Source organism: Eptatretus burgeri, chromosome 8 (genome assembly GCF_056783735.1).
Source record: "Eptatretus burgeri isolate ZD-2024b chromosome 8, Ebu_testis_v1, whole genome shotgun sequence".
NCBI classification, from domain to species: domain Eukaryota; kingdom Metazoa; phylum Chordata; class Myxini; order Myxiniformes; family Myxinidae; genus Eptatretus; species Eptatretus burgeri.
This window is the reverse complement of record NC_140968.1, coordinates 95,989,936-96,004,086: the sequence shown is the minus strand read 5'-3', so window position 1 is coordinate 96,004,086 and position 14,151 is coordinate 95,989,936. Positions and strand designations below refer to the sequence as shown.

The window sequence follows — 14,151 nt, the reverse complement described above, 5'->3', positions numbered from 1 at the left end:
TTGACCGGTGTTACCTCAAATATCATTGGAGTCAGCTTATTGGACACAGCTACAGCAACTCCTTGGGCATGGTAACCATCAGAGCGACCAGACCAATAGTAGTTGTAACCACCTGTCATGACCTCGCCACTATCCGTTCTCCGAACCTCGGAGAGTGCTGCAATACTGATGTTCAAACGCTTGAGCTCAGATGATAGCAGAGACAGGTGATCATCCTCTCTTCGGGATAGGACATTCCAGGTACCCACCCCAAGGGACAACCTCAGGTGAACCCAAGGAGACCGCCGTCTGGTGGACGACACCTCACCACCACAATCAGACCCAGAAAGTGACCCCGTGGTTTTCCTCCTATCATCAAGGAATGGGGGCCTCGAAGGCTTTGCCTCAATCCTATCATCCGGTGAGCTGCCCTGCGAAGGGCAGCAGCACAGGAGGTAATCCCACGGAGTGGGTTTTCAGTTTTCTTTGCATTTCTGGGTTTTGCGGAATTAAGTGTTTTTTTCGGTGGCCGCAGTGCAAATCCTGCCACCAACATCCGAAAAAAAAAATGTAATCCAACTGCATGAGGACTTCCGCAGACACAGTTGGGCACTAGAAATGGATGGCCATTGGCTCACAAGAGCACCTCCGCCCTTTGACATGTTTTGTTTTTAAGCACATGCGCGGTGAACGCCTTCTTCACTCTTTCAAAAATACAGTGAGGAACAGTTGCAGAAATGCCACGTGACATGCGTCAAAATTTATCCCGTAGAACCTCCATTTGAAAATTGGTTTGTCACTGAGTAATTTCCTTTCGGCCTCACACACGATAATACCAGCAGCTCTGTGTCCTTTTACGTTGCTTGAAATATTGAGGCTTTTCACGATGATGTAGTTGTGGTGACATCTGACGTTGAAACGAAGATGGTTGCGGTAATTGTATTGCTCTTACCTTGTTGCAGCTTTTAAAAAAAAAAACACTTATCTTGTGATTTTCTTGTTTCAAGAAAACTTTTCTTATTTTAAGAAAATATTTTCTTACTAAGAAAATTATTTTCGCAGTGTGTACGATGTTGATTTAAACTGCTGGCATTGAGACAGCAGTTTTAGTAAAGCACAATTCTGTAATATTGTACTATAGTATATTCTGGAAAATAAGCGCATGTGTTTCACTAAATCTAAAAATAAGCGCATACGCTTTTAAATCAGATTCCACTGTGTAATATCATGTTAAAAGAATAGTGTTGAAGATTATTCTACATCCCTAAAGTGTCAAAGAAAATATTTTATAACAGACACATTATTGAGACCTTGATATGATCTCTAACCTCCCCCTACCCCACCACCACCACCCCTCCCTTCTCCTCCCCTCAACCAGGCAACCTTTATTTACATGATCATCAACATCCTTTGGCTTTTGGCTACATTGGTATTGGAGGGATTGGGGAGCATTATCGAAATCCCTCTCTCAAAGAGTGTTCACAATGGTACAACAGAAGTGGAAACGTTACAAATACCTCCTCTTGCCTTCATGTTCCTTGTGGTTTTTCCTACCATGTTGATTCTACAGTTCTTCACCATGGTATACCACAGGTAATCCATTTATTTCTCCCTTCTCTTGTCATTTTATCCCCATTAATCTGTTTCTTTTTTGGCACCAACCAAACAGCCTGGCCAGAGGCTTACATTTTGGGTGAGGTCAGTCCAGGTGGAGCATTTACTCAAAAATGATAGGACATATTTATATCATATTTGGCACATGTATGCAATAACACCTGAGAATGAATGAGGCATGCCAATTGATTTTGGGATCGGCGCCAAAAGCCATGGAACACAATTCTATTTTCGAATTTTGGCAATTTTATATTTTTTCATGGCAGAATATTCGAGGATTGTATTTGTTCTCGGGAACCATTATTTATTTGTACTGGTATATTGAGTTATCTAGTTGTGTCAAGTCGTGTCCGATTTCTGGTGACATTCATGATCAGATTTCTCCAAACATCCATATCCTGCACTGCTTCCCGAAGCTCTGGCAGAAACAGCTTCGTTGTAAGCCTTTACCCCATCCATCCAGCACATACAAGGTCTGCCTCTTCCTCTTCCATTTAATATACCCAGCATGGTTTACTTCTCCAGACTTTCATTTTCTACATGCATGATGTGTCCAATGTATGACAGTATCTGTTTAGCATCTGCGCTTCTAATGTACATACATGGTGGATCTAATTTCTTCAAACACTGATTATTCTTCTTGCAGTCCATGGATTTTTAGCTTATCTGGAATTAAGGTGTTGTCATTGTGCACCGTCCGTCCGTCAATCCGTCTGCGATTTCGATTTCTCCGGCCAAACCGCTGGGCCAATTCTACTGAAATTTGGCAGCAACATTCTACTCCTCACTGGTAATGGGGATTGCATAGCTCATACCAGTCACATGACTTTAAGTCGGCCAAAATGGCAGACTTCGTCAATTCTTTCAAAATCTTCTTCTCCAGACCCATCAATCAGAACACTATCAAATTTGAGTTGCAATATTAGGCCAGGATAGGGATGTTATGCTAAGTTCCCACTATCACGATGCGCGGCATGATTGAAATCGTGGTCTTAATCGTGGACTAATCGTGATGATCCTATCAGATCTTATCAGATCTTGAGGTCAGTCGTGGCAATCCTGTTAATCGTAGAAAATTTTTGAACGGTTCAAAATTTTTCTACGATCAACACGATCAATTGTCAATGGGGATCATCGTATCAGATCGTATTGCATCGTAACAAAGCGCGACAGATCGTATTGCATCGTAACAAAGCGCAACAGATCGCATCTAATCGTGCTTCCTAATCGTGGTGATCGGGATCGATCTTAGGCAAGACAAACACCACGCTCTGCGAGACCACGATTTCAATCGTGCCCGCATCGTGATAGTGGGAACAGACTTTAAGAGAAATTCCATGATCAGCTACGAATGGCCAATCGTGGCGTTCGGAACGGATCGCACGACAGTGGGAACCCAGCATTAGATTGCGGAAGCCACACCGATTTTATCACTTGACCAGAAGTGTGTCAAAATGGCGGTTGTGTAAATTCCTTCAAAAACCTTTTTCTCCAGACCCACGAGTCAGAATGCTCTAAATTTGTGTGACAACATTAGACCAGGGTCTAGATAAGCTGCAGGTCCAGTTGTCCTATGGTTAACATTCGCCTCCAATAACACGTTTCAAAACTGTCAATCTTCTTCCTTTCTTTCTTCTTCACTTATTTGTAACGGATTTTGGAGGGTGCAAGTGAAGAAGCTATGGAGAAGGCATTCCTCCAATTGGAGGAGTTTACGTCTTCTTCTCATCCTCCTCTTCCCTTCATAAGGGGTGAGGTCCAATGGCAACAAACTTCTGCCTCACCTTGACCACAATACTCTTCCACCTCCCTCTGTCATCAGCCAACTCTCTCCACTCTCCAACCACCCCGACCTTACAGATATCACTCCTCACTGTCTCAGCATGAACATCCTATCCGTCACCCCCTACCCTTTCTAAACCCCTGCTGCTATTCTCCAATCTCCATCTCCACACTCTTCCTTTTCCTCCCATCCAGAATTCTCTCCAGCATCTTCATTACATTACTTCGGAGCATAATGTCCTTGTACTTCTCCAGAACTTGAACATCGCCCTTCTAATTCCATATCAACATGGTCAACTCTATCCTTTGGAATTGAACCCTCTCTCATCATATATTCAACAGCCTCTTCTTCCAACTAACTCCAACTTCTTCCACTGCAATTATTATCTCTGTACAAACTTCATCAATGCCTGGCACTCTTCCCTTCTTCATCCTTTTCAATTCCATCCACCATCTTCTCTGTGATCTCCACTAACTCTACTTTCCCCTTTACATAACATGATAACTCCAGCTCACCGTTGTTTCCTTCCCGGATCAACAGCTCGTTGAAATATCCTTCCCGCACCTTCAATACTGCCCCCTCTCTGTCACAAGCCTCCCTCCACTATCCTTAATGACCCCCTCCCCCCTTTTCCCCTTCATGTCCTTACCATCCTCATCCCTGTCACGAGCCAATTTATATATCGTCTTCCTCCCACCATCCTCTTCCATATCATTCCTCACCTTATCCAGAGCTCCAATTTGCTGCTTTCTTATACTGCTCATACAGATGCAGCAACCCTGCATCAAGCTACCTCCCCCTTTCCTTGATCTTCTCTATCCTCTTCCAAATCTCCTTTTTTCACCAATTGCCTTCACTACTTCCTCCAACCACCATACCTGGTTTCTATCCCTTGACGATGCACCCATTCCTGACGTCCTTCCACACAAAACTTCTGCAATTCCCACAAACACCTCTTCATACTTTTTCCACTCTTCCTCCAAACCTTCCGCTTCTTTGCTAAGTTGCACATACCTAGCCCTCAACCTCTCCTTGTACTCTATGAGGAAGTATCCCCTTCACTTCCTCCACCTAATAATTTTCCGACCCCTGCTCTCAATCTCTCTCCTTTGATTCATCCAGACCGCAAACACCACAAGCTTGTGCTGGGTGGTAACATGCTCTTCTGCCACTGCCTTACAATCCTTTACCCTTACAATAATATAAATATATGTATGTATGTATGTATATATATATAATATATATATATATATATATATATATATATATATATATATATATATATATATAGAGATATAATATAGATATATATTATATCATATACATAAATAATGTATATCATATATATATATATATATATAATGTCATATATCATGTATATATTATATATATATATATATATATATATATATATATATATATATATATATATATATATATATATATATTATATATATATATATATATATATATATATATATATATATATATATATATATATATATATATATATATATATTGTTTCGGATTTCAGAATCCGATCTGACGAATGCATACAAACATCCAGGTCCTCAGATAGTTATTTCCCTCAATGCATGTCCAGGATAGACCTATCCCCATGTCTGGTGGGATTCTAAATGTGATGTATTGAGAAAGGTAAAGAAGAGATTCCCTCTCTTATGGAAAGCTCCTTTTTCTCTTTACGACAGACACATTCATGCACGTGAGACAGCCGTTAGCCCAACAGAAGTTCGACACCCACCTTTTTCCATCGAGGTTGCCACCCGTTTCTTTCACTGATGCCGAGATCCGCCTTTTTCCATCGACGTTGACACCTGTTTCTTTCACCGGCGCCGACACCCGCCTTTTTCAATTGATGTTTGACACCCCCGTTCAGCAGCTCTATCGACACCAATTGGCTCTATTTCACATTGGGCTGAACATTGAGGTGATAATTGTTGTTGACGTTTTATGAGCGCTTCACGTTTTCGCTTGGTAATTCTGAAAAATTGCTGCTTTTTGCCGTTCATCCAGCACCACAAACATGGCATCGTAAGCCAGGAATAATCGCGGGATGTGCGGGTTGTCACGGCAAAGATTCGCAAATGGGGCGGGGTGGATTTGGCTGGAGTCTGTGCACGCCCAGACGGGACGACTATAAAATGAGAACGAGAGGTCCGTTCTTGGCAGGTCAGTCGACAACGAGTCAGTCAGAGTCCAGTCAGTCAGACGGCTTTACCAGTCAGTCGGAGTCCAGTCAGTCAGACGGCTTTACCAGTCAGTCGGAGTCCAGTCAGATGGCTTTACCAGTCAGTCAGTCAGTGCCAGTGAGTTGGTGACAGCCTCAGCTCCTTACAGCTTCTCACAGCGCCTCACAGCACCTCAACACTTCACAGTGCCTCACAGCTCCTCACAGCTGTCCTTCGGTTGTGACTCCTGGTGGCTCCTGGTGGTGGATGACGCTCGGACCATTAATGCTCCTTCTGCTCCAGACCTGCTCTTGGCGTACCTGATTCTTGGCGTCCCTGGTTCCTGGACTCTGGCAACGGACTAGGCACGCTCACACATTTCAGGACGTTTTTATTTGACGTACGACTTCTATTTGGTGAGCGAGACGATTTCTCTTCCCCCCCTGAATGATCTGCTGGGTTCTCTTGTCTGTGTTTAATTGTAAAGTAAGTCAATCCCAGATGAGCATCTGCTCTTTGTCTCTTTTTCTATCAGTGCCTGATTAATTATTTATTTGCTTGCGATCATTTTGATTGATTTGGCCTGATTAATTCTTTATTTGCTTGCGATTATTTTGATTGATTTGAATTTACGAATGTTTACCACACGGAAATAAAAGTTCTTTTTATTTACTTATTTTCTTATTAATAAATTGCTTTATTGACGTTCTAACCTGTCCAGGCTTGTCCTTTTCTTCCATTGATCCAGCATTGTCTGAACCCAGATAGGCTGAGACGTAATTACCACACGAATTGACCAATAATAGTCGGCACGCACCAGTGGTTAAACGCTCGGCCACCTTAATTAAGATCTAATCAAGATAAGATTGGTGCTTTGCCGAGGGTGCGCTCCCCATTCAGGAAACCACGTGACCTCTAATTAAATGGCATAATTAGACGGTGGACACTGGAACTCGTGGTTAACTGAGTGGCGTTTGTGGTTCTAAAGTAACCCACTGGACCACAAAGTTAATTGCGAGCGGTGGCCCCAGGTCCGGCTCTTCCGAGGACAAACGGGGATTAAACCCCCTCATAATACACTCGGTACCCATGGCCATAACAATATATATATATATATATATATATATATATATATATATATATATATATATATATATATATGTATATATATATATATATATGTATATACATTTCTGTGTGTATATATACATATATGTATATATATATATATATATATATATATATATATATATATATATATATGTATATATATATATATATATATATATATAAACATATTGTTGCGGATCTGGGTTTGCAGGGGTACTACGAGGGTGGGGGTATCCCCACCTCACCGGGAATTGAGGCCATCGCACATGAATGAGTCTGTTGCGGTGGGTCGCAAATCGACCGCGAACGCCAACAATTTAACCACATGACTCAGTATCCTCCGTCTAACTACTGTTTAACTGTTGTACACACAGTCTCCTTATCTATGCATTTCAATAAAATAGACATCATCAGAGCTTTTCGACTTGCACTCCTCAGGTTAAAACCACAAGCAGATGAAGAAGAAGAAGTACCAACTCTCATTTATAAAGTTCCAATGTAATGTCCTCAACGTTGATTGGTTTTGAGAAAGAAAGGGCAGCATTACCTGATTGGTGGAACCACAGAGCATCATGAGTAATGAGAATGCGAAAATGAACCGGTGGAAATGAACCATCATGAACTAGAAGGGCACCCAGTGGAACGCATACCTCCACCATGTAATGTTTGATTCACAAGAACATTTCGGGCCCAATACATTTTTGAAATATCATGCTATCCAGTACCACAGAGTTATTGGCCCTCTCTCTCAATGGTGGAGAATCATGTTAAAAATTAAATAATTCTCGTATCCAGATCTGGATTTGAATCATCACCAAAATTGAATCAATTTGTCCTTGTGACACACCCAACCTGTCCACCATGTTTCATCCAAATCCCTCCACAACTTTTTGAGATATCATGCGATATATTGGTTTAACTCTGTCTCTCAATGGTGAAGAATCACTTAAAAAATTATCACATCCGGATTCGGATTTTCACCAAAATTGAATTTTTTGTCCTTGTCACATGCCTCGCCTCTCCACAAAATTTAATCCAGATCCGTCCACATCTTTTTGAGATATCCTGCACACAAACAAACAGACAAACAAACAAAGCAAAACAGAAAAGGGTGAAAACGTAACCTCCTTCACCTTTGGTGGCGGAGATAATAATGAATAGGCGAAGATGGATCATCAAGAACCAGCGAAAATGTAAGGCTCATGGGCTGAGGGCTAGAGGGGGGGTGAGGGGCAAGGGTGTGGTTTTTATGATGACTCAATGTTTACTGTGGTACAGTTGTCACACATTTAAGCCATCATATTCAAAATAGATATAAATTTCAGACAAATTATTTCTGTCTACAAAGAATAGGGTTGGTTGACCTGATAAATGTGGCCTCCATTGCGTGAAGGTGAGCTCAACTGCGTCCTCTACTCAAGATTTTAAACCAGCCGATACAATATTGCTCTGCACATTGAAGATTATTCAGGAAATGGTAACCAATTGCAGAGGCACAGGGAATTGTTGTCGGACCATGTACATTCTTACAAGCCCAAGTTGGTTGTCTGTTCGGTTGACTGACCCCAATCTGATCCCCAAAGGGACGTGTTGTTCAACACGATCTTTCAATCTCGAAGATGTGCAGCCCATGTACCTAGCGTCACACTGGCACTGAAATTCGTAAATAATCTTACTTATATGAGAGGTGGGCAGAACATCTTTTTGGACTGACGGAAGCAACCAGCGGGTGGTGAAAATCACTCGTGGTTGAACCATATATATATATATATATATATATATATACACATATATATATATATATATATATATATATATATATACATACATATATATATATATACACATATATATATATATATACACATATATATATATATATATATATATATATATACATATATATATATATATATATATATATATATATATATATATATATATATATAATGTTGAGAATAAAAGACATATTCCAAGAGTTTGGCCAGTTTGTGATTTGTCAAGGTTTGAAGAGAGGCAAGAGGCTGCAGACTCTCTGTCTGAAGGATGAGGGATGTCACGGCAGAGGGTGGAGTCATTTCACTTTGTTTTTGTAGAATTAACTTGCTATATCGTATAATGTAACATTATTATGGCAATATCTTTGCTGCACATTCTACCTCAATTCTGACTAACTCAAAGCCTTTTTTTATTTGGCTCTTCAGGGTATATACACTACTCCACATCATATCGTTTGGGCACTCACCAAAAAATGGAAAGATGGATGGCTATGAAAATGAAGGATTTGAAACAGGAGATATTCTGAGTAATGAACAACTTTCAACACCTGAAGAAAACTCAACTACAATTGCTCTTTCAAATCGCCGATCAATACACATCTTTGAAGTTTACAATGAAGATTCGGAAAGTGACTTGGAAATTCAATTATGACGATGATGATGTTGCTAATTCTACGTTCATTGGTGCATGTGATGCAATACATTGTGCATTCTCAATGAAACAAAGTACTGCACACCAAAGTGTGGATATGAAAACGAAGGAATATGAGAGAAGAGAACAAAGAGAAATAAAAACGAAGATCTACATATATGAAGCAGAATTGACAACTTCCAGTTTTTTTATGATGAAAAAACCTTTTAAAGAAAAGTTTCATTGTCCTTAAACTTTCAGTATATGCACAGTTACTTCATAATTGCAATTTCAATTCAGTAATACTTAATGGTTGTGAATATTTTTGGGAAGACACATCCATTATAAATATATACATATACATCCAGTATGTATGAGACGTGTCATACATACAGTGCATATGTTGAATCTGAATGTATTGATCATAAAAAAATTATTGACAAAGACATGTTGTCTCACTAAAAGTAAAACTTTAATGTTGTCTACTGTTTTTATATGAAAATCGGAATGCAAAGATTTTGTGCACTCGATTTTTGTTACATGCAACACATACTTGTGCAACATACTTCACTGGTAAAAAAAAAAAAACATACACACACTTAATTGTACAGTATCGGCTATTCCTAAAATATCATGTAATTTATAGGATTGCTGTAGATGATGTTAATTTCACAACATCCTATTTTCGACTTTATTTAACTTGTAAACCTTCAAACATAATTGGTATTTATTTTGATTATGTTTGTACCATATCCTGATGCTGTGTGGACTTTGCTTCCCCACTGATGGACCTCGAGTAGCTTTTACTTGTTACTGCATTTTGGTCTTGGAGTGATTGCTGGATCTTGAGTCTTGTCTGGGTTCTTACCTACATCTTTGATGGAGGTTCTTTTTCTTTCATACCTCCTTTTAGTCTTTCATAGTTCCTTTTACTGTTTCAGTTAAATATAAGATGTCCACCACTCACTTCTGGATAAAACTGTTCTTCAAATATTCAAACGGTTATTTATAAACGTTGTTTTTTTACCTGCTTCCTTATCTCCTCACAACTACTGGAATTGGTTTAAATTGTTTACATATACATATATATATATATATATATATATATATATATATATATATATATATATATATATATATATATATATATATACCACTTATTCTATAATGTATTTATATAAATATCTTGTTCATAATATTTTTACTATTAGTCTTGTATTTCACTAATTATATTTGGTGTAATTTTATGATCTTCAAAAAACTCGTTTTAATCTGCTGACTGTAGCTTCCTGGATTAGTAAACGTCTGACTAGTTGTTTTAATCCATTGACAAGTTCAGTGCTGTGTGTGGTTGTTCTCACAGTCCTAATTATTTCACCTGTAACTGTACCATAGAATAACTTCTTAGGAATATTGCTGTCTCAGAGAGGTATTTGTTTAATGTGGAATGGAAAAGCATCTCGTTATATCAAATAATTTTGTATGAAATGTATTTTTGTTATCAATTTGTAATTCCAAAAAATAAACTGAAGTGTGAGTTTGGTTTGCCTTTTTTAATTAGGGCTTCAAGCCAAATGGCTGAAGCCCTATTGAATTCGTTCGTATTATTATTATTATTAAAGGCGTTTTTATGTTCTACTGACCGATTTTGTGGCGGATCTGGAGGGAAAACTGTTGGATAAAATTCAACGAAACTTAACATCATAATAACTCTCCACCTGAAGTTTATACTATGAAACATTTGATGACGTAGGTCACGTGGTATGGCGGCCATATTGGATTTTCTCCAAAACCTAAAAACATCTTCTTCTCCAGAACGGATAACACGACAGCCTCAACCTTTTGTACACATTTGCATTGTTGCATGGGAGTGTTAAATTGTTAATTTGGTCGAAATCGTTACATAATTCATATGATTTAAAATGATGCCGATTCGCCTCATTAAATATGCAAAATATGCAAATGAGAGTTGAAAAAATTTAATGACAAATTTAGATAGCACATAAACAGGGGACTCCCAATATATTTATACTATGTCTGTATTTGACCCCAGTGAGCCCCCAGCACCCCCCAAAGTTGAAAATCACCCATTTTTGAAATGTCATAAAATGAAAACAACACTTGGATGAAATTCAATGAAACTTAAACACGTAATAACTCTCCACCTGAAGTTTATACTTTGAAAATTTTGATGATGTAGGTCACATGGTATGGCAGCCATATTGGATTTTCTCTAAAACCTAAAAACATCTTCTTCTTCTCCAGAACGCATAACCCAACAGCCTCAAGTTTTTGCACACATTTGCGATGTTCCATGTGAATATTAAGTTGTTAATTTGGTCAAAATCGTCACTAAATTTATATGATTAAAATTATGCCGATTCGCCTCATTAAATATGCAAAATAAGCAAATGAGAGTTGAAAAAATCGAATGATGGATTTAGATAGGCCTTAAAGAGCGGACTCCAAATATGTTTACATTATGTCTGTATTTTACCCCAGTGAGGCCCCAGAGCCCCCCAAAGTTTAAAATCACCCATTTTTGAAATCTCGTTAAATGAAAACAATAGTTGAATGAAATTCAATAAAACTTATCCATTTAATAACTCTCCACCTGAAGTTTATACTTTGAAAATTTCTATGACATAGGTCATGTGGTATGGCGGCCATATTGGATTTTCTCCAAAACCTAAAAACATCTTCTTCTCCAGAAAGGATAACCTGACAGCCTCAATCTTTTGCACACATTTCCGACGTTCCATGGGAATGTTAAGTTGTTAATTTGGTCGAACTCCTTACATAATTTATATGATTAAAATGATGCCGATTCGCCTCATTAAATATGCCAAATATGCAAATGAGAGTTGAAAATTTTTAATGACAGATTTAGATAGTTCATAAACAGGGGACTCCAAATATGTGTATACTATGTCTGTATTTGACCCCAGTGAGGCCCCAGAGCCCCCCAAAGTTTAAAATCACTCATTTTCGACATGTCGTAAAATGAAACCGAAAGAAGATAGAGCTATAGTGACTGCACATTCTGGAAGATCGTTTAACGTCCTACAAGTTCGCCATTTACATTAATATGCAAATGTGTAGTTATTGGACTTTTTTCGGGACTTGAAACTTTGTCCAGCCTCGATTTGTCCAATTTGAAGTTTCTTTCTTTATCATGTATTGCTATCGACTTTACAATCCTTCATTGATATAACATGAGGGACACCGTAGAGAGACCCCATTGCAGACTCAGTGCAAATTAAAGTCCTTTGACATCGGATGCACGGGTTGAAGCCTGGGATTACTGGTTTACCAGTTTTAATTCGAGTTATGTTGGATATATATCATCATGAAGCTGATCAAATACAAACCCATCATTAATTGCTAGTAAATCATCAATGAATCGAAAGATGTTTCCACACCTTTGTGCAGTTGTTGGTTTATTCTTGCACATGTTCTGGACCCAATCAGATGCATACATGTGCAGGAACAAATTTTCAAAGAAAGGTGCTTGATCTGAACCCATTGGTATCCCCACTGTCTGTTGAAGTATCTTGTTGCCAAATGTAAAGAAAAAGTTGTTTAGGAGAAATTGAACACTTTTTTTTGAGTTTATTTTTTGAAAAACTACATGATTATTGATTTTCCTTTATAGACCAATTTGCTCAATTTTGATAAACTTTAATGGATACTTTATTACCTCCTGCAAATGCTTTATGTACCGCTCCGTCCAATGCAGTTATGAGTTTGTCATGTGGAATGTTTGTGTGTAATCTGGAAAAATCATAAGCTGATAAACATTTAGTCTTTCCCTTGTTATTAATGTTGTGGATCCTATCGATTTTAGGTTTGGAATTATCAATGATCCCAAATTTTTTAATGCCACAATAAAACCTCGCCTTCTCATGATAGTTTATTTAAGCATTTATAAATTATCTTAATCGCCCCGTAATACTACCTGACAATGGTTTCAAACTTCATTCTCTACTTGCGATGATAAACTTCATCTTACAAGTGTTTTTGTACATTTTTGGGATCCAGTAAATGAATGGTAATTTATGGTGTTTATCTGGAACGAACAGTCTTCTTGCTTTTGAGTGGTTAAAATGGTGTTGTATCAAGTCGATTATATTATCGTTACTTATTTTATGTCTTTGAGAGTCCAGTTTGTAAGTCCAATTCTTCCAAAAGTGTTTGAATGTAAAATGTTTTACATACAAATGTAATATTATTTGCTTTGTCAATTGGAACAATATCATGTTGTGTTTGAACTTTGAAGCTGTTTTAAATAATCACTTATCTCTTTATTGTTTAAAATTACTTTTGCACTATTTATTCAAATTTTTCTTTTCAAATCAACAATTCACCTTTTTACATGTTTATCTACCTCCTCCAACTATAAAGCCATTTGAGTGTTTGGTACTTTGTGTTTATCAATTTCTTCTCTCATCCATTCCATCAGTCCTATCAGTGTAAGTCCCATTGCCTTATTCCAGTTCATCCTTTTATTTTCTCTATAATTTGGTCCTTTTGTAAGTAATGCATGTAAATTTCTATCTTTCACTATTCTGAGGTCACCTGTGATAATGTGTTTATGATGTGGATCTTTAAATACAGAATGTTCACAATTACAATGATATGTGTTATTTGCATTTCATAAAATATACACAACCCTTGGTGGCTCTCTCTGTGGTATTGTTTCTGCAAGTTTACCCCACACTTCCCCACCACGTTGTTGTAGTATTTTCTCTATATTGATTATTTGCATCCCTTTGTTATCAAACATAATTTTGATGATGATGTGAGACCAAGACACACACACACACACACACACACACACACACACACACACACACACACACACACACACACACACACACACACACACACACACACGACCAAGTGTGAAGGAGAAGAATGATGCAGACCTACCCCTGGAGAGAGAACAAGTCCAACCCACTAACCCAAGCCAGATGATACCCACACAGACAGGATAAGAGTAAGAATGGTAGATGATGATGAAGAGGAAGATAAGAGAGAACAATCTCGCAGAGAAGAGGAGGAAGA

General features: G+C 38.2%; 1 protein-coding gene across 1 annotated transcript in view; it reads left to right on the top strand.

Annotated features, from left to right (window-relative positions):
• LOC147022328 (chitin synthase chs-2-like) overlaps nt 1-13,760 on the top strand; it is a gene marked incomplete at its 5' end in the record, with an annotated part of 284,439 nt that extends 270,679 nt beyond the window's left edge. Inside the window, 2 exons of the mRNA XM_085890495.1 lie at nt 1,358-1,572; nt 8,880-13,760. Of these exons, the coding sequence (XP_085746621.1) occupies nt 1,358-1,572; nt 8,880-9,105 (441 nt within the window). The remainder of the gene's footprint in view (nt 1-1,357; nt 1,573-8,879) is intronic.
• Nucleotides 13,761-14,151: the final 391 nt, after the last annotated feature.